Source organism: Balaenoptera physalus (assembly GCF_965194825.1).
Source record: "Balaenoptera physalus genome assembly, chromosome: 12".
Taxonomy (NCBI): Eukaryota; Metazoa; Chordata; class Mammalia; order Artiodactyla; family Balaenopteridae; genus Balaenoptera; species Balaenoptera physalus.
In genome coordinates, this window is record NC_138897.1 from 25,717,398 (window position 1) to 25,739,599 (window position 22,202).

Sequence of the window (22,202 nt, forward strand, 5' to 3'; positions counted from 1 at the left end):
GGGGCGAGTTCAGCTCTGCTACTTAGCTGAGCAATGTTGGCTAGTGTCCCTGGCCTCAGCTATTCCATCTGTTAAGAGGGGAAACAGCACCTTTTCTCCCTTGCAACAGAGGGGGAGAGATCAGAGGCATGACACAGATAGATGCTGGCTGTGCCCTTGGCCACCACATCTGATTCTGGTCACCTCCCCCTCTGCCACCAGGGAATGCAAGCCTCACTACTAGCAAGGTTAAGCTGCTGTACAAAAGTGTTAACTATCAAGGTCAAATATAAAGGTTTGGGGCTCAGCAAGGCTGTGACTATCTATCATCAGCTGGAAGGTTAGGGTCGACTGGATAATATTCTGTAGCCGTTCCTCAAATGCCAGGGTCACACGCTCCACCAAGGAGGACTCGGGAGGCCCCCGGTGCTGGCTGCCTGCTTTCAGACAAAGAGGTCCTTCAAGTGTCCGGCTGCCTGCTCTTCTCCTGAAAGTCCCCATTGCCTGGGGACTCTGTGACGGCCGAGTGTTGGCCTGCACCGTATTCCAGACTGTGAGTAAAGGTGGGGCCCCGACGGGCCCACAGCACAGGCTCAACGCGTGTCTGCCACGCTGAATGGCAGAGTCCGAGCCCCTGATGGTCAAGACGTTTGTTGCTTGAGTCCGTCTTTGGTCCAGAGGAACGCTCTCTCCTTTCATTTCAGCTGATTTCCTGCAGTTCGGGTCCCAGGGAAGGTGGGCGGCCGCTCCTCGGCGCTCGGTATAAATCTTTCAAGAGTTTACTGGCATGCACGTCCTTTCCCTGCAGCCTCCTCTTCCCTGGCCCTGGCCCGTTAGCCTCTCCTCACAGGACATACTTTCCATCCCTTTAATCATCTTTATTGCCTTGCTTTGGACCCAGTCCCGGGTCCACATCCTTTGCGAGGTGTGCTGACCTAACTGGGCATTTGTTAACACAAGTGAGGCTCAGCGGAAGGCCGGCTTCCCGGTGCCTGCATGTCACGCTCCTTTTCCTACATTCCTGGGTCACGCCGCCGCTTTCCGGAGACCTGCACTGTCCAGGGGCTCCTGCTGAGTGAGGTGACCTGGCCCACAAGCGGAGGCGCGGCCGATCTGGACGCTGAGAGCAGCCTGGCCTTGCCTGGGCCCGCAGGGTGACTTCTCCTACGGAAGCTCGGGGACTCCCCGCACCTCCACACACACTGTGGGGACCACAGGGCAGGGGAGGAGCGACAGCCAGCCTCTGCTCTTCCTGACACCTCCCCAGTCCCTGTGAACCCCATTCCTCCTTTAGGAGGTGCTCCCTAGTCCTTCTCTCTGCGGGGAACCCAGCGATCAGGAATTAGCCTCCGTGAAGCTGCACAGCAAGAAGGCAGCACACACGGTGCGATGACTACACTCTGGTCAGGCCGGGAATAGGCTTGGTCCAACTCTCCCTGCTCAGTTTCGCCTTCTGACGCCGCTACAGAAAGTGCCTGGTGGTTTCTAAGCCCGGACTGCCTTCCTCCCAGACGGCTGTACACTCACTGTCCTCTGGGGCTGTTTTGGTTCCACTAAATCCACCGGCTGATGACATTCCGGGGGCCTGGTCCTCCATCCACCCTGAGTTGCGGCCACCACCCAACACGCCTCGTTCAGGGCCCGCGTGTGGAGGGAGGGATCAGGGACCCTGGGCAGCCCTAGTCTCCAGGAAGCTGCACAAGAAGAGGCGTTTCTAGTATTCTGAGGAAGCATGTTGACTGGGCTTTTTTTTTGGCTCTCTTGAGATGAGAACATGCTCTGTTCATTAAAGGTAAAACCACAAGCCATCACCTTTAACTAAGAAGAAATTCCCTGTAGAGGAGAACCTCATTTTAATTCTTCAAGCAGAAGCCTTCCTTCCTCCGTCCCTCCGTCCCTCCCTCCCTTCCTTCCTCGCTTCCCTCCTTCTCCTCCTCCCTGCTCCCTCTCTCATGTCCATCCAGAAATCATCTATGCACATTCTAACAAACAAACAAACAAACAAATACTCTAACTCTGCTTTTGCACAAATGGCCACATACTAAAACACTGTTCTGCACCCGGACTCTTCCATTTGGAATGCTCCTTGAAGACCTTTCCCTGTCAGACAGCCTTTAAGGAAACAAAGGCTCAGCCTCCCAGACGCCCAACATCAGCTGTTTGTTCCTATCCAGGGCTACCCCAGGCACTTTTTCTGGCCCCTTGCTGTCACCCAGCCCTCTGCTGGATGCCAGGGGAGATCCTGGTTTCTGCTTTAGTTTAAGTGAGCCCCAACCCCCCAGGCATTCAAGAGAAGCAGCACGTGCAGTTCTGATCTGCGTGTCGCTGTCACAGCAGAACCCAGCATGGGCCAGGGACAGCTCCCAGGACAGGGCAGAGGAAAGACAGTCCTGGAACTGTGAGCTCCAGAGCCTCCTGGAGGCTGTGTCTCAAAACACACGTCGGCAGGTCCTGGTCCCCTGAGGACCGTTACTGTTGCTGCATGGTCAGTGGAAAGAGCTTTTCTCTTCCTGAACTGCCAAACCTGCCCTGGACTCCTGAATAGATCCAATCCCAGGGCCAACCAAGAGGCGGGCAGCCGCCGCCGCCCCCGGTCACCAGCCCACTGAGCCTATGTCGCCTCTTGTTGCATCGGCTGATGACCAGGAAAAGCCAAACACAGGACAGGACTGTAGCTCCAGAAGGGCCGGCAGAGGCAGAGAAAACCCAAAGCTGGCGACGGAGAGTCTCCTACCTTCGGTCATTTCTCCTCCTCCGGAACAACTTCTTCGTGTGCGCAATCTCCACCTCATGGGGCATCGGGTGGTAGCCCTGTGTGTTTGGGGGAGGAAGAGAGGATTGTCAGTAAATCTTCTGAAAGAGAGCAAAGAACTTCCGGGTCTGAACTAACTACAACAACACCTATGATGAAACGAAATCGAGAGTTTGGAAAGGCTAGACTCTGGCCACCAAATCCAGGCTGAAAAATGGAGAACACTAGAGTTAATGAGTTTCCCACCAGATGACAACGCTGGAATTATAGAACCAAAGAACAGTGGGGACACAAAGGGGTCCCTAGAATTTGTCATATCCAGTCACTCAAATTACAGATGGGAACACTCAGGTCCAGAGAGGTGGATGAGCCAGTTCAAGGTCTAGCAGAGAATTAGCAAGAGAATTAGCTCCTAGAATCACTGGCTGATGGAGGACAAGTTGGCCCTCTAACATCAAGCTTCCTAACACAATGGGAATGTTAATATCTTCTCTGAGCTGTTGAGAGGACCAAGGAGATGCAGCCTCCTTGCAAATCCTGAGCCTCATGCAGAGGGAATGTGCTAGGACCCAGGTCTCCTCATCCTAGTCCAGGATGCCTCATGCAATTTTTACCCAAGATCTTTGTTACTTATACTCCTGGGGTATATTTAGAGGAAACATGCAAATAGCTAAATGCTTTTTTTAAACTTTTAACTGGGGAAAATCCTAAAGATGGTCTTTTGCATATTGTCATCATGATAACAACTATGTATATGTTTATATCAAGGTCGGAGGGAGACCCTCTATTCATAATGCAGGGTTGATCTTGCAAATGCTGGGCCACAGGCAGAATTATTTGCAGAAGTTGGGCTGATGGCCAGCTCTCTTCTTACCGTTTCCCTCCCCCCCGAAAAGTGTGTTCTGGTGGGACATGGGAAAGCACTGCCATTCCATTATGGGCAGGCTGGGGTGAGGTGGGAGGGGTTGAGGGTCTCAGGCCTGGAGAACTGGCTTGGGCCTGGCACACCTGGGTATGGGTCCTGATGCAGAGTCCATAGCCTGAGCATGGCCCCCATGCCGCCCACAAGGCCCTGGGTGTGCACAGGGTCAGAGGGTGTGACGGGGCCCAGTGTGCTGGAGAGGGCACAGTGAGAGCCCATTTAGCACCCGCCCCCCACGCACTTTACAGACAGGGAGACAGAAGCCCAGACCCCCTCCATGGCAAGGGCACATGCAGCCCTCTGGATCTGGGCTCCTAGCGGAGGGTCCTGCTGGGCTGCCTTCTCAGGGCTTAGCCCCCAGCCACGGGGCTAAGCAGCCCTGGACATGGGCAGCCCGGCCAGTCTTGAGGTGCTTCCTGGGGCGGGCACGGGGAGGACAACAGGCTCAGGAGGACACGGGGACCTTGGCCTTTCAGACGCTTGGCCGAGACTCCTATTGAGTCCAGGGAGGGAAGAGCATATTTCAAATTTTATTTTATTTAATTTATATTATTTATATTGACAGTCCCTCCCTCACACCCTGTCTCTTGGTTGCAACAATCGGACCAAGAAGGCATGAATGAATTCTGGCTCGGGCAGGCACAATGGGCCTCTGCTGCTTTAGGATGTGCTTTGTTTAATGGTTTTCTCAAAGGATATTATTTGCTTTCTTTAATACAAAACACAAACAAGGAAAAACAGCAAGTCTTCCCCTCTCATTTCCCCTCTCCCACCCTCACCCAGCTCCGGGCTGGCCCCTTCCCTCCCTCCGGCCTCAGGTCACCACAGGAACACACTGGGCGTGCCCCGTGGAGACAATGGAAGGAAGCCGAGCCTGGACGGGGAGCTGAGCTCTGAGGCCGGGCCGAGGGAGCTGTCGGGACACTTGGCCTTCCACGAGCTCAGAAGGTGCCAGGCTCCCCTGTCTGGGCCCCAGAGTCCTGGGCTCTGACCTGCATCCTGGCCTGCCCACCCCCCACCCCCGGCCACAGGGCTGCAGCAGAGGGGAGCTGCCCTGGTGACCCAGCCTCGGCATGGAGTCCTAGCTCTCTGCCAGGACTCAGTGTGGCCCAGGGGCACGCGGGACCCCTCAGGGCTTCTAATGAAGCCACTGCTCTGACCGCTGTGTCCATCCATCTCTCGCCTCCAAATTACTACATATGTATGTACATATATAAAATATCATCGTAGTTAAAAGCCTGGGATCTGGAGCCACACTGTGAACTGCCAGCTCCTGGCTCTTCCTCTTGATGGCTATGTGACTTTGAGCAGGTGACCTAACCTCTACGTGCCTCAGTTTCCACACCTGTAAAATGGAGATAATAATAGGCTCCTGGGGTCCCTGTGAGGGTTAAATGTGTTGATAAACGTGTAAAGAACGTAGAACGGTGCCTGGTACGCAGACACCTCAGCAAGTACCTCTGGTGTTGTCACTGCCATCGTTGGCATCATCACCATCATCATCAGCGGCAGCAGAAGCATTTCTCCCACCATCCTGACACTCTGCTCAGGGCCGAGTGCGCCAGGACAAGCAAGGCTGCTCTGGTCCCTCTCCTCATGGGGCCCCCAGTCTTGGCAGAGAGAGTCCAGTGGAGTTGGTTTGCAGGGGAGGAGGGTGTAGGAAGCTTAGGTTAGGGAAGGTGGAGGGAATTAGCAGAGAGCCTGGTGACCAGGTGGTGTGCTGGGGAAGGATGGAGGAGTTCTGCCTGTGTTCTCTTTGGCCTGAGGCTGGCAGACCCCAGTGGGAGGCCAGAAATCAGCTGAACAAAGTGACAAAGGTGACAGAACAAAGCCTTGCACCTCGAAGGTCTTCCCTCCCCAGGAATAACCCAGGCCAGTGCTATAGAGGACTGGTCCCACCCACAAGATCACCTGGGGCCCCAGCCTACTGGCACCATGGTGAATAAATGAATGAATGCCACCTTCCCTGGGGCGCTTATGTAGAACTTTCAGACGGTCTTGTATAAAATGGGGTGCACGGTATTTATACAAGCTTTACTGGAGGACCCTCTTCAATTAGCCACTTAGTTCTTCAAACTCAAGCTGGTGGTGGTACCATGTGACACACACAACTCAAGATGCTGCCCACACTTCCCCCAAAACAAGGGCATTTGGGTATCAAGAGAGGCAAATATGAGGCCAAAAGAGGAAGACAGAGGGAGAAAGTCTGTGCTTAGCCACGATCTGCCATCAGATTAGCTGCTGGCCTAGGCTGGCAAAAGTTCTTTAAAGCCATTGGCGGGAGACGAGGCTTGTACATGAACGTTCATAGCAGTAGTATTCATAATAGCCAAGAATGGAAACAACCCAAATGTCCAATAACTGATGTTTGGATAAATACGTGGTAGCTCCATACAATGGAGTATTACATGGCTATAAAAAGAGACGAAGTTCTGATACATGCTACAGCACGGGTGAATCTACCAAAGACCACATATGGTTTGATTTCATTTTTATGAAATGTCCAGAAATGGCAAATCTGCAGAGATGGAAAGTAGATGAGAGGTTGCCAGTGTCTGGGGAGAGAAAGAATGGGGAGTGACTGCCAATGGGCTCCAGGTTTCTTCTGGGGATAATGAAAATATTCTGGAATTGGACAGTGGCAATTGTTGCACCATCTCATAAAGATCCTAAAAACCATTTACTCATATATTTTAAAGGGTGAATTTTATGGCATGTAAATTATACCTCAGTTTTTAAAAGGTGGAAAACATATTCCAGGTAGAGGCAATAGCAAGTGTTTTGAAAAAAAAACAATCCAGCCACGGTGAAAACTGTGCCCCCCTCTCACTCAATTACTCTACAGAAAGCAGCTGCCCTAAAACATAGTTCCTACGAAAGGGCTGGAGAGGGTGGTATGTGTAGGCAAGGGGCATCTGACGACAAGAGTGACTAATAAGGAATCTGCGGAGGCACATGAGTTGGTATTTCCAGGCCCGGCCAGGGGTGATGGGGTTCTGGCTTTAGACCAGTGACCCCCTCCCTGCTTTGTAGAGAGAATGTACCTCTTGAGTGGAGAATGGGAAATTTATCTGGCTTGTCCGAATGATCGTTTAAGAGTATACAGTATAAAAAAAACAAAACAAATATTTTTAAGAGGGTGGATCTCATGTCAGGTATACTAAATAAAATAAAATGTCACAGAACTAAAAAAAAAAAAAAAAAAGTATACAGTAGTCTTTGCTCTATTTCTTTACTCAATAAATTCTTCTATTCTATGTTTTGAAAGAGCCCCATCTGGACGTCAGTCCAGGTATGAGCATCCCCCCTCCCCCCAAATAAACAAGAGCCCCACCAGCCTCTGGTTTACCAGCTGGTTTGTGTGTTTCCTCAGCCGGAGTCAGGTGAGCCTCTGTAGCCTCAGCCTGGACCACCCAGGCCCTGCCTGCTCTTCCTCCGCCTCTCTGCATGGGAACCCTTCTCCCTTTAGCTCTGAGACCTGGCTGCAGTTCCCCTCTGTCTAACCTCTGACCACTTTCAATAACTAAGTGGGCCTGGGAGACAAGTAGATTATATAAAACAAGCCTCTCCAGGGAGGGAGGGAAGATAATACTCCTTCTGCGTGCAGCTTGGGCAGAGGACACGTGAAACACACACACCCACTCTCTCTCTCTCAGTCTCTCTCTCTCTCCTGTCCCAGAGGTCAGCACTGGTCTAAGATGCGGCACCATGGGCAGCGTGTTACTGCTCTGGCTGCTGAAACCCGTCACGTAAAATCTGCCCATTCCAGGGCAGGCTGAAGCTAATACCTCACCACCTGGGACGGCAGGTATTTCTGGGGGATTAAAGGCAGCTGCAGCAGAGCTGCTGACCGCAGACCGGCAGTGCAGGGGCCTTACTCTGAGACGACAGCTACAAACAAACATATCTTGGGTCTGGGGGTGAGGATATGGGAGGGAGGGCAACGAAAGCACGCTGGGCAAGGCAGCATGTGTGCCGGGTGGCACTGAGACCAGCTGCCTCTGTGATAAGCGTGATGCACGTCCAATGAGCCACAGGCTCCCCTCCCCCCATCCCTCCACACTTCCCCACCCGCCCAACCATCCACCCATCCACCCTTCCCCCATCCACCCATCCACCCGCCCAACCATCCACCCTTCCCCCATCCACCCATCCACCCATCCATCCATCCATCCTACCACGCATCCTATAAATACTGTCGTTTTAGACACTGCAGATACAGTAGTGAAAGAGCAATAGGCAAAATGCTTGTTTTTACAGAGCACACATTCTAGTGAAAGGAGAGAGATGACAAATAAATAGATAATATGATCAATGATGAAAAATGCTATCGAGCAGAACAAGGCAGGACAAAGGGATGAGAGCGGCAGCTGTGGCGGTGGTCAGGGGAGAGTTGTCCGTTACTTGCCATCCATCCACCCATCTGTCCATCCTTGGTTCTTCTTCACCCAAGCAGCTCTCAAGGCCTACTATGTGCCAGGTGCATCAGATGGGAATACCAGAATGAAGAGACCCAGTCCCAGCCCTAGGAGCTCAGGGGAACACAAATAAGCAAGCTGATGCATGCCGTGCATCACGGTAGAGGTTGTATAGATGCCTCTGGCAGCCCCGAGGAAGGAACGAGGACCTTTGCTTGGAGAAGGGTCAGGGAGGCCTTCGCCAGGGTGGTACCTGCGCTGAGTGCTAATGGGTTGACAGGAGCACAAGGGAGAAGAAGAAGGTACGTTACAACGTCCACTGCGGGCCAACACACGCCAGGGTCACAGGTGGATTGTGTGGAGACACGCTGGCGCTACAGGAGGAGACAGAGGCACCGGGTACTCTGAGGGCCAGGGGGGCGCTCCTGACCACAATGTCGCGTGCAGTGTCTCCACCCCTACAGTGGGTAGAATTGCGTGCCCCCAAAAGATCAGTTGGAGTCTTAACCCTGGGTACAGGTGAATGCGACCTTATTTGGAAACAGGATCCTTGCAGATATGATGGAGTTAAGACGCGGTCATACAAAATTAGGGTGGTCCTAAATCCTATGACTGGTGTCCTTATAAGAAGAAGGAAATTTGGACAGAGACAGAGGGAAGAAGGCTATGTGAACATGGAAGCAATGTTTGGAGGGACGCAGCTTCAAGCCAAGGAACAGCGAGGATTGCTTGCAGCCATTGGAAGCTAGGAGAGGCAAGAAAGGATTCTTCCCTAGAGCCTCCAGAGGGAGCGTGGCCCTGCTGACACCTTGCTTCTGACTTCTAGCCTTTAGAACTGTGAGACTGTAAATTTCTGTTGCTTTAAGCCACCTAGTTGATGGTGGCTCCAGCACCCAAAACTAGGAGATAATAAATCGCTCTTGTTCTAAGCCAACAGCGTGTTGGCACTTTGTTATGGCAGCACCCTGCCCCCCCACCCCCACCCTTCCCGGGCCAGGAGACGAATACAGGTGGAAGAGTAGGCAAAATCATCTGTGCTTTAAAAAAGGGTCATTTTTCTACCTGGATTTCCTTTGCCAAAATGGAGTTGCATTTGTGAAAGTTACGTGCTCACCAGGTAATTTCACCGTGTTGGCAACCTGTTTTTACCAAGTAGGAAGGAGAGGCTCACTAAGGTCCAGGAAGTTCCTCCGGGCCACCCAACCAGTTGGCAGCAGCCTGTACCTGCCGCCTCCAAGGCTCACGCTCCCAACTGTGATGTCACTCAGCCTGCAGCACCAGGGCAGAGATGTGGAGGTGGAACCACTGGGGGCATGAGAGGGCACCTCCTGCCCGACCTCTGACCCCATGGTGCCGGGCCATGCACTCTGGGTCCCAGCAAGTGAGGAAGTGGCTCAGCGCAAGCTCCGACCTGTGCTGGAACCACCGTTGGACGGCCCCATTTCTGTCCATGGTGCCGCCCACCAGGCGTGAGGATGGAGAGCTGGTGTCCCTGGGCGCTGGTTCAGATGCCGTCCCATGTCTGCCCTGCAGAGTGCATGCCCGTGTGTGCTCACTGTGACCTCTGCGATGACCCTGGCCATGGCCCCTTCGGCAGGCCTCTGCCCCCCTCTCTCTAGGGGGTGGCACTCATGACACCAAGCTTACCCTGCCCTTCACTCCCCAGGTTGGTGGGGCCAGGGCCCCTGGCTACTGCTCTGCCTGGTTCCCCTTCAATCTTGTGGGACGAGGTTTAGAAGTGCCCCACAGAGCTCAGTCCCACGGCCAGCAGCTTCATGGAACCCCAGGCCCACTTTCCTTTCAAGGGAGATTCTCCTGATATTCCCATGACCTGTGACCTCTGACCACTGACCTTGGACCAGGGTCTGATAGAAATCATCCAGGCTTAACTATCTCACAGGTCTATTCTCTCTCTTTCTCACACACCAGCTCTTTGCAAAGGGAGAGTGCGTTACACAAATACAAGAGAGCCTTCCTCCTGTTGTGTGAAGACCCCCAGACTGTGGTAGACCTGGACGGGCCTTCAGTAGGAGGTGATGCGGCTGGGAAATGCTGGAGCTGGAAGGGAAGGCTGTGGATCCCAGCCCAGGTGAGGCAGCAGCGGGAGGTTCCAAGTGGGGCATCGAAAGCTGTGCTCAAGGTGACTCCAACCAGAAATAAATACAGGATCACAAGACTCCACTGCCAGGACACCTGGAGCTTGGTTCTTTTCTACACATTAGCTGCCTTTTCCCACACACACCAGTCTCCTGACAGGTAAGCCCTGTGGCCCCAGCTCTACCCTCTCCAGCGACCCGCCCGTCCGCCCCCATCTCTCCTGGATACCGACTCTCCACCTGGCCTCTTGGAAACCACAGCCCCTCTCCTCTTCTTCACAAGCTTGCATATTGGCCCTACCTGTCACTCCCAAGGATGCTTTGAAACACATGGAAACTAATGGCTTCTTTCTCTTCAGAAAATTCCAGATGGCCCAGAGTGGAGGGCCCCATGAACCGTGACTCAGAAGAAATGGATGTTGGTTCTGCCGTGCCCACTGGGCAAGCCCAGGGAGCTGGAGCCCCACAGAAGCAGGACAGACTCAGGCCAAGCCAGCTGGGATTCCCCACGTCCCTGTCTCCGGCTTGACACGGGGGCCGACGGTATGAAGGAAACATAGCACTTGGCAACTTAAGGGGCCATAAAAATACCAAGTACAGCTCCTCTGACAAAGAGTTTGTCTCAGCCGTGGAGCCTTCCTCTTGCTAGGGTCATGTTTTTTCATAGCTTCTAAGAAGTTATCCTACCAAGCTCCACATGGGCAGGATGTGTGGGTCACGTCCAAGCTGAAACAAACAGGTAATGTTTCTAAAATTCCTGGAATCTCAAGGCTGCACAGCTATTCAGAGAAGCCGACCTGTTTCAGAAAGAAAGGTGGGAGGCGGGAGGCTAAACCATGTTTAAATCCGTGATTTTCTACCTTTTCTTTTAATTTATTTTTTTTAATCAGCAGAGACCCTTTTAAGAACAATACCTCAGCTGGAGTCCCAATATAAAAACAAAGATAAAGGTAGACGGGGCAGAGATGCAGAGGCTGCCTCTGAACCACCAACGTCACTCACTGCCTCCACCCCTGCCCCCCACTCACACTCTGGACTGTGAACCTAGCCGCCACCCACTCTGAAAGGCTGGATGCTGGCTCCACAAGAACTGGACATTCTTCCAGAAACGGAGCCTAACTGAGGCTCTCTGGCCAGGGTTTAGTGGGGTCTACTGCACATGAATATCTTGCCTGTGGCAGCCTTTGGGGTGCGAGCCCACAGCATTTATCCAGCACGCAGGGGTCTGTGTCTGCACTGTAGTGTGGTTACAGAGGCCAGGTCGCTGGCATGTGGCCTTCCTTGGGTGCACTAAGTTAATAAAACCCATCCCTCCTTTTTCCTTCAAGTTGGGTTTCTCACTGCAACAGCCAAGAGTCTTGACTAATAAACCCACACAGCCTTTAGGCAACCTGGGCCCCAGCTCTGTTGCCAAACTTGGATACCACTGGGCAGTTATCTCACCCAGCCCTCTCCTCCTTCTTGTGGAAAATGTGGATGAAAACACTTGCTTTTCCTGCCTCCTGTGTCATGATTGTTTGTCTTCCTTTGATTTCATGAGCCAATCAGTTACCCTTTTAATCTTTAAATATATTTTGAGTTGGGGTTCTGTCACTTGCACCCCAAAGAGTCCTAAATAATTCAGCATGATACAACTTTAGGTATTGTTACGGTTGCTCTTAGTATATCCATGAAGTCCTGGAAAGCAAACACGACTGTCCCTGTCCCCTCCCACTGGTAGCCATGTCAGGAAACGATGCACTGAGCAATGTCAAATACTGATGACATTGACTCGATAATGAGTAAACAGAAAAAAATAAGCGAGAACATTGGTACAAAGGACAGGACTACAAACCAATAGAAAAATGTTAGAAAATTGTTTTTATGTTACATTGTGTAAAATGTAAAGGAAACAATTACTAAAGTGCTGCTTTTTCAACCACTGTCAGATGAAACAAACAGATGGAGAGATATACCATGTTCTTGGACTGGAAGAATCAATATTGTGAAAATGACTATACTACCCAAAGCAATCTACAGATTCAATGCAATCCTATCAAATTACCAATGGCATTTTTTACAGAACTAGAACAAAAAATCTTAAAATTTGTATGGAGACACAAAAGACCCCGAATAGCCAAAGCAGTCTTGAGGAGAAAAAATGGAGCTGGAGGAATCAGACTCCCTGACTTCAGACTATACTACAAAGCTACAGTAATCAAGACAATATGGTACTGGCACAAAAACAGAAATATAGATCAATGGAACAAGCTAGAAAGCCCAGAGATAAACCCACGCACCTATGGTCAACTAACCTATGACAAAGGAGGCAAGGATATACAATGGAGAAAAGACAGTCTCTTCAATAAGTGGTGCTGGGAAAACTGGACAGCTACATAGAAAAGAATGAAATTAGAACACTCCCTAACACCATACACAAAAATAAACTCAAAATGGATTAGAGACCTAAATGTAAGACCGGACACTATAAAACTCTTAGAGGAAAACATAGGAAGAACACTCTTTGACATAAATCACAGCAAGGAATTTTTTGATCCACCTCCTAGAGTAATGGAAATAAAAACAAAAATAAACAAATGGGACCTAATGAAACTTAAAAGCTTTTGCACAGCAAAGGAAACCATAAACAAGACAAAAAGACAACCCTCAGAATGGGAGAAAATATTTGCAAACGAATCATCGGACAAAGGATTAATCTCCAAAATATATAAACAGCGCATGCAGCTCAATATTAAAAAAACAAACAACCCAATCCAAAAATGGGCAGAAGACCTAAATAGACATTTCTCCAAAGAAGACATACAGATGGCCAAGAAGCTCATGAAAAGCTGCTCAACATCACTAATTATTAGAAAAATGCAAATCAAAACTACATTGAGGTATCAGCTCACACCAGTTAGAACGGGCATCATCAGAAAATCTACAAACAACAAATGCTGGAGAGGGTGTGGAGAAAAGGGAACCCTCCTGCACTGTTGGTGGGAATGTAAATTGATACAGTCACTATACAGAACAGTATGGAGGTTCCTTAAAAAACTAAAAACAGAACTACCATATGACCCAGCAATCCCACTACTGGGCATATACCCAGAGAGAACCATAATTCAAAAAGACACATGGGGGCTTCCCTGGTGGCGCAGTGGTTGGGAGTCTGCCTGCTATTGCAGGGGACACAGGTTCGAGCCCTGGTCTGGGAGGATCCCACATGCTGCGGAGCAGCTGGGCCCGTGGGCCACAATTGCTGAGCCTGCGCGTCTGGAGCCTGTGCTCCGCAACAAGAGAGGCCGCGACAGTGAGAGGCCCGCGCACCGCGATGAAGAGTGGCCCCCGCCTGCCACAACTAGAGAAAGCCCTCACACAGAAACGAAGATCCAACACAACCATAAATAAATAAATTAAAAAAAAAAAAAAAAAAGAATTGGGAACATCTATTAAAAAAAAAAAAAAAAAAAAGACACATGCACTCCAATGTTCATTGCAGCACTATTTACAATAGCCAGGTCATGGAAACAACCTAAATGCCCATTGACAGACGAATGGATAAAGATGTGGTACATATATACAATGGAATATTACTCAGCCATAAAAAGGAACGAAATTGGGTCATTTGTAGAGACGTGGATGCATCTAGAGACTTATACAGAGTGAAGTAAGTCAGAAAGAGAAAAACAAATATTGTATATTAATGCATATACGTGGAACCTAGAAAATGGTACAGATGAACCTGTTGCAGGGCAGAAATAGAGACACAGATGTAGAGAACAAACATATGGACACCAAGGGCAGAAAGCCGTGGGGAGGTGGGGGTGGTGCTGTGATGAATTGGGCGATTGGGATTGACATGTATACACTGATGTGTATAAAATGGATAACTAATAAGAACCAGCTGTATAAAAAAATAAATAAAATTTAAAAAAGAAAGTTTCCCCTTTGCAACCAGTGTAGTCCTGTGATGGGTGGGTGTGTGTGTGTGTGTGTGTGTGTGTGTGTGTGTGTGTGTGTGTGTATAGGGAGGGCTATTGGAGGGTGACTATAACTCTCTCTGTGTCGAGCACCATATGAGACCAAGTGGCTCAGGGCCTCATCCAGGTGACAAGCCCAGGACCAAGAGTCCAGAAGGAGTCCTGGAGGCAGGCCCCCTGGGCTCGCGATGACACAGGGACAGCCACATGAGAATGGAACGGGGGCAGACAGATGCTCTCCAGTTCCCTGATCAGTGGCTTTTGCTGGGGGTCCTGGGAAGGCTGCGGACCTGAAAAAGGTAACAGCTTCCTGCTGCTACAGACCAGAGGCAGGAAGATGGTCTAGAAAGGCAAGAGGTACAAGTGGCCACAGGAAAGACACAGGGTCAGCTCTGCAGCCTCCGGGAAAGTTGCCTGGGCACGACTGGACACACGTGGCCTGAATTCTAGTCTCTAACTGAATGGTGTATCCATGACAGAGATAAGGCCCAAATCCTGGAAAAGCCCATAAAGCAAACTCAAGAGAAGACAAAGTAATATTCGTGCTCTGGTCTCTAAGAGGAAGGGACAGTCTTCGTGAGGCAGGCAATTTGTGGATAGTTTTATGTACTTGGGGAGGTTCAGAGACCACCTTGGGAACAGAAGCAGCAATGGATTCTGGGAGAGGAGTTAGAAGATGCCCACTGCGTTCTGTGACCACACTGCGTGTCACGGACATAGAAAAACCAGACTCTGCCTGTGTCCCAAAGAAGTCCACAGGCTGCTGGAAGAACAGATACACAAGCGATTTTACTACTTCAGGCAAGTCACGCGGACACCCAGGGTGCAAGGAACCCGCGGAGGAAGGGATGCCCGAGGCTGCCCTCTGAGCTACCGGAAGGCTCTGAAGTTAACAGAAGCAGAACCAGAAAGGCGAGGGCCCCAGCAGAAGTTGCTAGAAGGCATGTTTCAATGGCTTTGCTCTTGCCTCTCCTGAACATACTCTGGTGTTCATTATGGCTCATTATACAAACTGGCAGTAGTCAGGTAACGGTAAGTGTAAGGGCCTCTGTGGGCCCTGGGGAGGGACCCCTGTCCCAAACACCTCTACTAGAGACGCTGAGATCCCAAGCCGAGTTCCACTGTGCGGGGGATGCCTCCAAGGCCTTGTGTGAGTGAACGGGTTCATCATTCTCCTGCCCCTGCACTGGTGGGCCAAAGCTGGCTGGTCCAGGGACATGGGGGACAGGGAAAGAGGCCTTGACAAAGGAGCATCTAAGAGCAGCAGGGCCCCTGTCCCAGCGTTTGCAGAGCCAGCCTCAGGTGCTTTAAGCAATGCAGATTCGGGGCGGCCCAGCAGGGATCGGAGTTAATTGGTTTGGTTTTTAAATACCATCACTGCCACCTACTGTGGGAGCCTGGATAGATAGCTACCCTGCTTATGCTTCTATTTTCCTCTTCCATAAAATGGCAATAATAACAAATTATACCAATTTCAGAGGACCATCAGGAGGACTAAATGAGACTTTGTGACGTACAAGGACAGGCAGCACAGGAGGTTTCCCAACTGCCCATCCTTCCCCCCATCCTCTGCACACCCCCCCATGGCCCTCTTCCTTTTTGGGGCACAGTCTGTGAAATCTCAGGCCCAAGGGCGCCCCATCTGCACCCGGAGCCCCTGCTGCTCCTGAGACTTTCTAACTTTCCATCCACGTCCCTCAAGATTGAAGCCGCAGCCCGAAGCCCCAGTAATGCTGTCCTAGAATGAGGTCACCCTGTGTCCACCAACCAACCACTTCCTGAGCTCCCCAGCTGTGTCCAGAACATTCTCAGGGGACAAAAGTGCGGCTTGCTGCAACCTCAGCCTCCTCTATGCAGTTATTCAATTCCTGCCCATCCCCAGCCCCGTCTGGACACTGCTTATCCCTTTTTCATCTCATCACAGGCGGCCAGCAGGGGTGGGTAAGAAGAGAAGGAGCTTCCAGAGGTTCTGAAGGGCAAGGGCAGGGCCTGTCTCCCAGGGCGGCAGGCCTTCCTGGGAACCTACTCCAGGCAGGACATCACTCCCGTACCCTGAAGACCCAAGGTAGGCAGGGGCCGCATCCTCTGAAAGTGAGCTGCTCCCAACTCGAGAGAAATGGTGAGTGGAACACGGAGTCAGGGCAGCCTGGCTGGGGCTTCCGGGCACCGGACAGCTCACAGGGCATCACAGAGGCTGAGCCACGATAGAGACAAGCAGGGAGAACCCGCAGGGGCAGGCACGACAGCAGCACTGGAGAGACAAGAGGGCAAAACGTGGTCCCTCCCTGGAGGAACCGACCATGCTTTCATTCATTCACCCGGCTCATCCTCACTGAGGCTTCCAATGTGCCAGGAGCTGATCTGCCACGGTGACTAAGCCACAGATATGGGCTTCCACTCTACAAGGGGTACGTGACAGTCAACAGGATGCAACTAAAAAGAAAGAGACAAGTGTGCCGGGAAAAGAAATGAAGAGGGTATTCTCTAGTAGGTCTGTGTCTTTATTCCCGTCTTACCACTAGGTTCTTCATGACCTTTTTTTTGGGGGGTGGGAGGGAGGGAGATGCAAGAGGGAAGAGATATGGGAACATATGTATATGTATAACTGATTCACTTTGTTATAAAGCAGAAACTGACACACCATTGTAAAGCAGTTACACTCCAATAAAGATGTTAAAGTTTGAAAAAAAGAAAGAAATGAAGAGGGTAATGCTTTCCACTGGAGGATCAGAAATGGCCTGAGAGAGTGACATTTGAGCCAAACTAGAATGACCAGGTTGACAGATCGAGAGAGATTCAAGGCTGAAACCAACATTTTGAATATCATAAACTAGTAAAGTTTAAATTTCAGAATGGACAGTTGCTACTTTTTACTCTGCTTAATGACATTCCACCCACTGCCACCATCATTTCACAAAGGACAAAGCTTTAAAATAAAAGCTGGGCCTTTACGTGGATTAACTTCAGCTCCATGAAAAAGTCACTACACTCTCCTGTAGGACGCCCTTTACATGGAGTCTCAATCAGGTGCTTTGTCTACCTCACTCAAATTCACCGACATGTGCTTAGAAAGAAAATTTAACTACTGTACGGGGTTCATGTACTCTTTACAGTAGAGCGCACCTATACATTTACACATAGGTAATGTTGCACAGCAACGTTACCTACTCCAAAACCAAGTATTCTGAACTTCATGGGCATTTTAAGGGGTTTTCAGGAGTAATCTTTTTTTTTTCTTGAATTTTTGAATTTTATTTCAGAAGTAATTTTGTTTATAAGTTATCCCTTTCATTTGAGCCTAATCCCCATGCAAAATGTGAACTCACCATTTTCCTCATTTTGCAAGGACCAGTGGGAAAACCTCTGGCTCACCTGTGTTGGCCTAAGCCATGGACCTCAGCAGCGACCATTGCCGCCCTGGTATGAAAGTCAGGTCCTCATGTAATCCAAACCCTTTCCCTTCTTGCTAATGGTATTTATTCAAGCCATAACCAGTTTTTGTTCGGTTTTGTTTTCAAAGAGAACATGGGATTTTTTGGTCATTTGCTCACTGACCCTCCCCATCCTGGGCCACCATCCTACCCTCCTTGGGCCGTTGACACAAATGCAATACAATTAGTTTAGTGCCCACTTATTGACCGATAACCATACAGCTCTCACGTCCTAACGCTGAAGCTGCCAGAACATATGGGAGGGAGCCCTTTGCCACCGGCTGGGCCTCCCCTGCTCAGCTTGTGCTAGGCTGCTTCCTGCGACAGGAGGTTTCAGAACAGCAGCCCCTGTCTGCTGGACCGCCCTGCTGCCGGAACAGAAGAGGCCAGGAAAGCCGGTGCACTTGCTGCCCCCTTTATCCCCAAGCTTTTCAGGGGTGAGTTTTGCACCTTTCTTAATTTCTTTCTTTTTTTTTTTTTAGGATGGTGCAGTTTCCCACGATGTTGACCTTCGGGAGCAGGGTTGCCCTGCACGGCCACCCAGCTCGGGCTCTGTGCTCACCCCAGCTTGACCAGGAAGGTCAGTGTGCTCAGCTGGGCCCAAGAGGTCAGGTCTGGGGCTGGGGGCTGGGTGACCAGTATTCATGGCTGCACCACAGCCTTTCCAGTCTCTTATGTGGAGGAAGTGCTTCTTCAGGCTCTCACTGCCCCCTCCCCCATGTCAGAGCTCAGGGCCCTACGTGGAGGAAAAGTTTTAATTACTACCCTGCCTCTCCCCACCGGCTCAAGAACTGCTTTATACTTCTATTTATGGAAACACAGCAGAAGAGGCACTGGGCTGGGGGCCAGGGGACCCGGGTTCCTTCCCTGGGGGTTGCTCTAGGGCCATCCTCTCCTCCTTGCCCCCATGTGCCTGCCACCCCGCCCCCGAACACACATTCCTCTTCCGGGCTTTTCCTTCTGCCTGGAACATCTTCCCCACTTTTGTTCAGCCCTGCAATCCTGTCCAGCCTCTGCTGTTGGCATCAACGCCCCTGCCCTACAACACTGACGCAAATTCCCATGTGAATTAACCCATGTGGTCACAGAGCGCGTCGGACAAACTCTTCTTAGCACGCCAGCCTGGTGTCTAAATAGACTAGGTAGCTGCTTGCAAGCTTGCCTCCTCCACCATGCTGTAAACTTCCAGGGGCTCACGGGCCATGCTTGCTTCACTTCCATAGGCCCCACTGTGCCTTAGATACCACAGTCCTCCATAACTGCTTGTTGGATGAAAAGTTAAGATGACTGACAACCCTGGATGGACCGGAAGTGGGCCATCCCCATTCTACCCACTGGGGACCAACAGCATTCACTGGAGACCCAAGGGGCCTGGGGCCTACAGACTGTGGCCATCGACCAGGCAAAATCTCCTGTGCTGCAAGAAGCCACGGTGCTCCATTGCCTCACGGGCCCTCGACCTGTAGCCACGAGGCCCAGTGCTCAGCGACTGCAGCTGTCCTTCAGCTGAATGGAAAAGGTATGAGGATCTGGATCCCCCAGTCCTCAGTTCCACTGCAAGCTCTCCGAGGGCCCCAGTGGCCGTTTCCTGGCCTGCACTAGAACAAGAGCACTGTGGAGGCTTGGGGTCCACCAGTCAACTCCACAGGCACCCTGGTTTGTGACAAGTGTCTCACTGCTGCCAAGCCAGCCCCGTGTGCAAGGCCAGAGGCAGGTCCGGCCAGGCGGGAGGGCTGCTCACCTCCCCTCGCGGAGCCTCAGCCTCCTCTGCTCTAAAATGGAGAACTTAAACCTACTTCCGTCATGAGGATTAAACGAGGCGCTGGAAGTCAAATGAGATGACATATAGGAACACATCTGGCCAGTCCTGGAATACAAGTTTGCTGGACCCAAGGGGAAAGTGCCCGTGCCCAGACCAGCCCACGGAGGGCAGGGTTCAAGTGTACCCTAGGTCCTCAGAGCTGAGGCCAGACAGGCTGAGAGGGGTCAGTACCACCAGGGGAGGAATGTGGTCTGGGGGGTCACACGAGTAACACAGCCCAGGGAGCTGAGACCAGGAGTTCTACTCTGCTGGGACAGGGGGGTGACCGGATGGCAGGGTCCAAGGAGGTGGGCCTGGTCTCCTGAAGGACTCAAGACAAAGCTTCTCCTGCACAAGGCACTTTTGAGGTAGGCTGGCCCAAACCACGAGTGGGAGGCAGGCAGTGGCAGGGAATCCCACTCAATGGCCACTCCTGGGTGTGGTCACTGCTTTCTGCCCTGGATTTGTGCTCTTTGCCTGGGGTGAAAGCACTGGGGGTGAAGGGGAATTCTGAAAGGCAGCCGTGACCTCAGCCCAGGTAAATGCCAGGAGACTCCGTGAGAGGCCTCAGGATCCTACCTTCCTTGTCAGAGCCTTTAGTTTCACCTCCAAAATAGCATCTTACGTGTTGCAGATGCGCAGCGAGAATCTTCCACGTGTCCGACGACATCGATGGTTGGGGAGGAGGGGAAGGGGAGAACATGTGTGGGAGATAGCTTGGACTTGAGGGAAAGCCTGCCTTTACACTCCTTGGCTGTTTGCAACAGGTTCTACTGGCTACCTCCTAGGTCAGCTCAGGGTGGCAAGAAGACAAAGAAGGAGATGGCAAGGCAAGGTGAGGGCATCCTTGGGCTGAGTCCCATGCGGATGAGCTGGCCCAACAATGGGGGGAAGCTAGCCCGCGAAGTCTTTCCTTCCCCTCCAGTCCTGCCCGAGAAATATGCGCCCTTCCACTGAGTGAGCAATTCCATTTTCCTGGAAAGTATTCAAAAAGTCTTCTTACCATAGAAGGAACTAAACTGTATCTGCAAGGATCGCGAGCTGTGATCATGATAATAACAGCGTCTATCACTTACGGAGGCAGGCAGAGTTCAGAGTTTCACATGTATTAACTAATTTAAACCTCACCACAACCTTGACAGGGAGGTACTATTATTATCCATTCTCTACAGGAGAGGAAAAGGAGGATGGAATAGATTAAACAGATTTAATAGCAGACCTAATGAAATACAGCGAGTGTGTGGTAGAGCTGGGACATTAACTCAGAGGCTTGGGATGGAACCATAACACAATGCCCATAAGAGCTGCAGATCTGAGACCTGGCGCCAACCACAGCCAATGGCTGTCGGGCTGATCCAGAAGTTGGGGGTTGCAGTCTCAGGCAATAGACCCCCAGGTGCCAGCACAGTGGACTGTGCAGAGCGACATCACAGAGCAGGTACTCAACACGCATTGGCTGATGGAATGAGAAAGTGTATGAAAGAATCATGAGCACGGTTTTCAACAAGCCATGGAAGGGATTGGCCTACTCACGGTTTTCCCTGGATTCATTCTGCAGGCCATCGCAGTGTCAGAGATATAAATTCACAGGGTTGCTGTCAGTGGGCTCTGCTGGGGGTACCTTGCTTCTTCCCTCTCTCTCTTTCTAAATTAAGTCACTAAGAGCAATACTGCCAAGCTAAATATTAATATGATCAGTATCGTGTGAAAATAATGGACCTCCCTGACAAGTGTGTTGTCAAAAATTATAAAGTCTAAGGAACATGGTCTTATGGAAGCTTCCAATTAGGAAAGATGGGAAATCAGTAGATAGAAATGAGTTCCTAAAAACCTGCTGGCATGCAAAAAATTTTCTGTATAGAATTGTGTTTTAACTATATTAGGAGATTATAAGTCTTATGGCAAATATCTTTGGTAAAAGAAATAATTGCCTGCAACTTATTAATTTTTTAAGTGAATCCTTTAAGGACATAGGTTATACCTCTCTCTGACTACAGGAAATGGACTATTTCAGAAATTCAATTACTTGTTCCATTCCCAGAAAGCAGGGCTGACCTTTTGCTGTGTGGATGTGGGCCATTAAGGACGCCCTGCCACATAAAAGAGTCTTTATGGGTTGTCTTAAATTGGGCAGCCGTTGGTTTCGGCCGGCTCACCAGGCACCAGCAGCTCTGATGACCTAGTTGGTATCTCTTTCCCTCCGTGCCTCTGTAGCAGACAGTGATTTGACCTACTTTCAGGGGCACAGGGGTGGCTGAAGAAGGAAAGGAGGGGAACGCGAGAGCCTGGACACAGGAGTTTGAAGCGTGGGCTCTGGTCAAGCACAGGGCTCATCCCCTCCCTCTCTCCATCTCCAGAGCTTCTGCCCTCCTGCAGTCCCTCCCCTGACTGCATCCTCCTCGGGCAGGAAAGGAGTCCATTCCCAGCTCAGTCTGTCCAACCTCTTAAATCTATCAAGTGTTGACGTGGGGCTTCCCAGCCCTCTCACCTCACAGCCCATCGGGAGCACAGTGATATCTGTACGGCCCACTGCGGTAACCCAGAGAGGCTGCTTGGGGCCAGAGGGTGGCAGCCTGTATCACTGGCCACCCAAGGCCCGTCACCCCAAGGCTGAGAGCACAGAGTCATATGTTAGCCCAACTAGGACTTATTCTCAACACATCTATCAGGACACTCTGCCCTGCTTTATAAGCAACTACAAAATTACAAAGAGTCTAAGAAGTGGTTTTTTAAATTCCTAGCATTTGTGTTAATGTGTAAAGTGCAGCGAGGGAAGACATGCAGGGTCAACTCTCCAGAGCAGGGGTTGGCAAACTTTTTCTGTGAAGAGCCAGGTTGTAA

The 22,202-nt window shown here is 50.9% G+C and overlaps 1 protein-coding gene across 12 annotated transcripts in view; it reads right to left on the reverse strand.

Moving 5' to 3' along the window:
• The window catches only part of CTIF (cap binding complex dependent translation initiation factor), a 303,940-nt gene that overhangs the window by 139,219 nt on the left and 142,519 nt on the right, over positions 1–22,202 (reverse strand). For all 12 annotated transcript variants that reach the window (XM_082416537.1, XM_082416530.1, XM_082416534.1 and 9 more), the window contains one exon: positions 2,714–2,790. In XM_082416537.1, the coding sequence (XP_082272663.1) occupies positions 2,714–2,790 (77 nt within the window). The remainder of the gene's footprint in view (positions 1–2,713; positions 2,791–22,202) is intronic.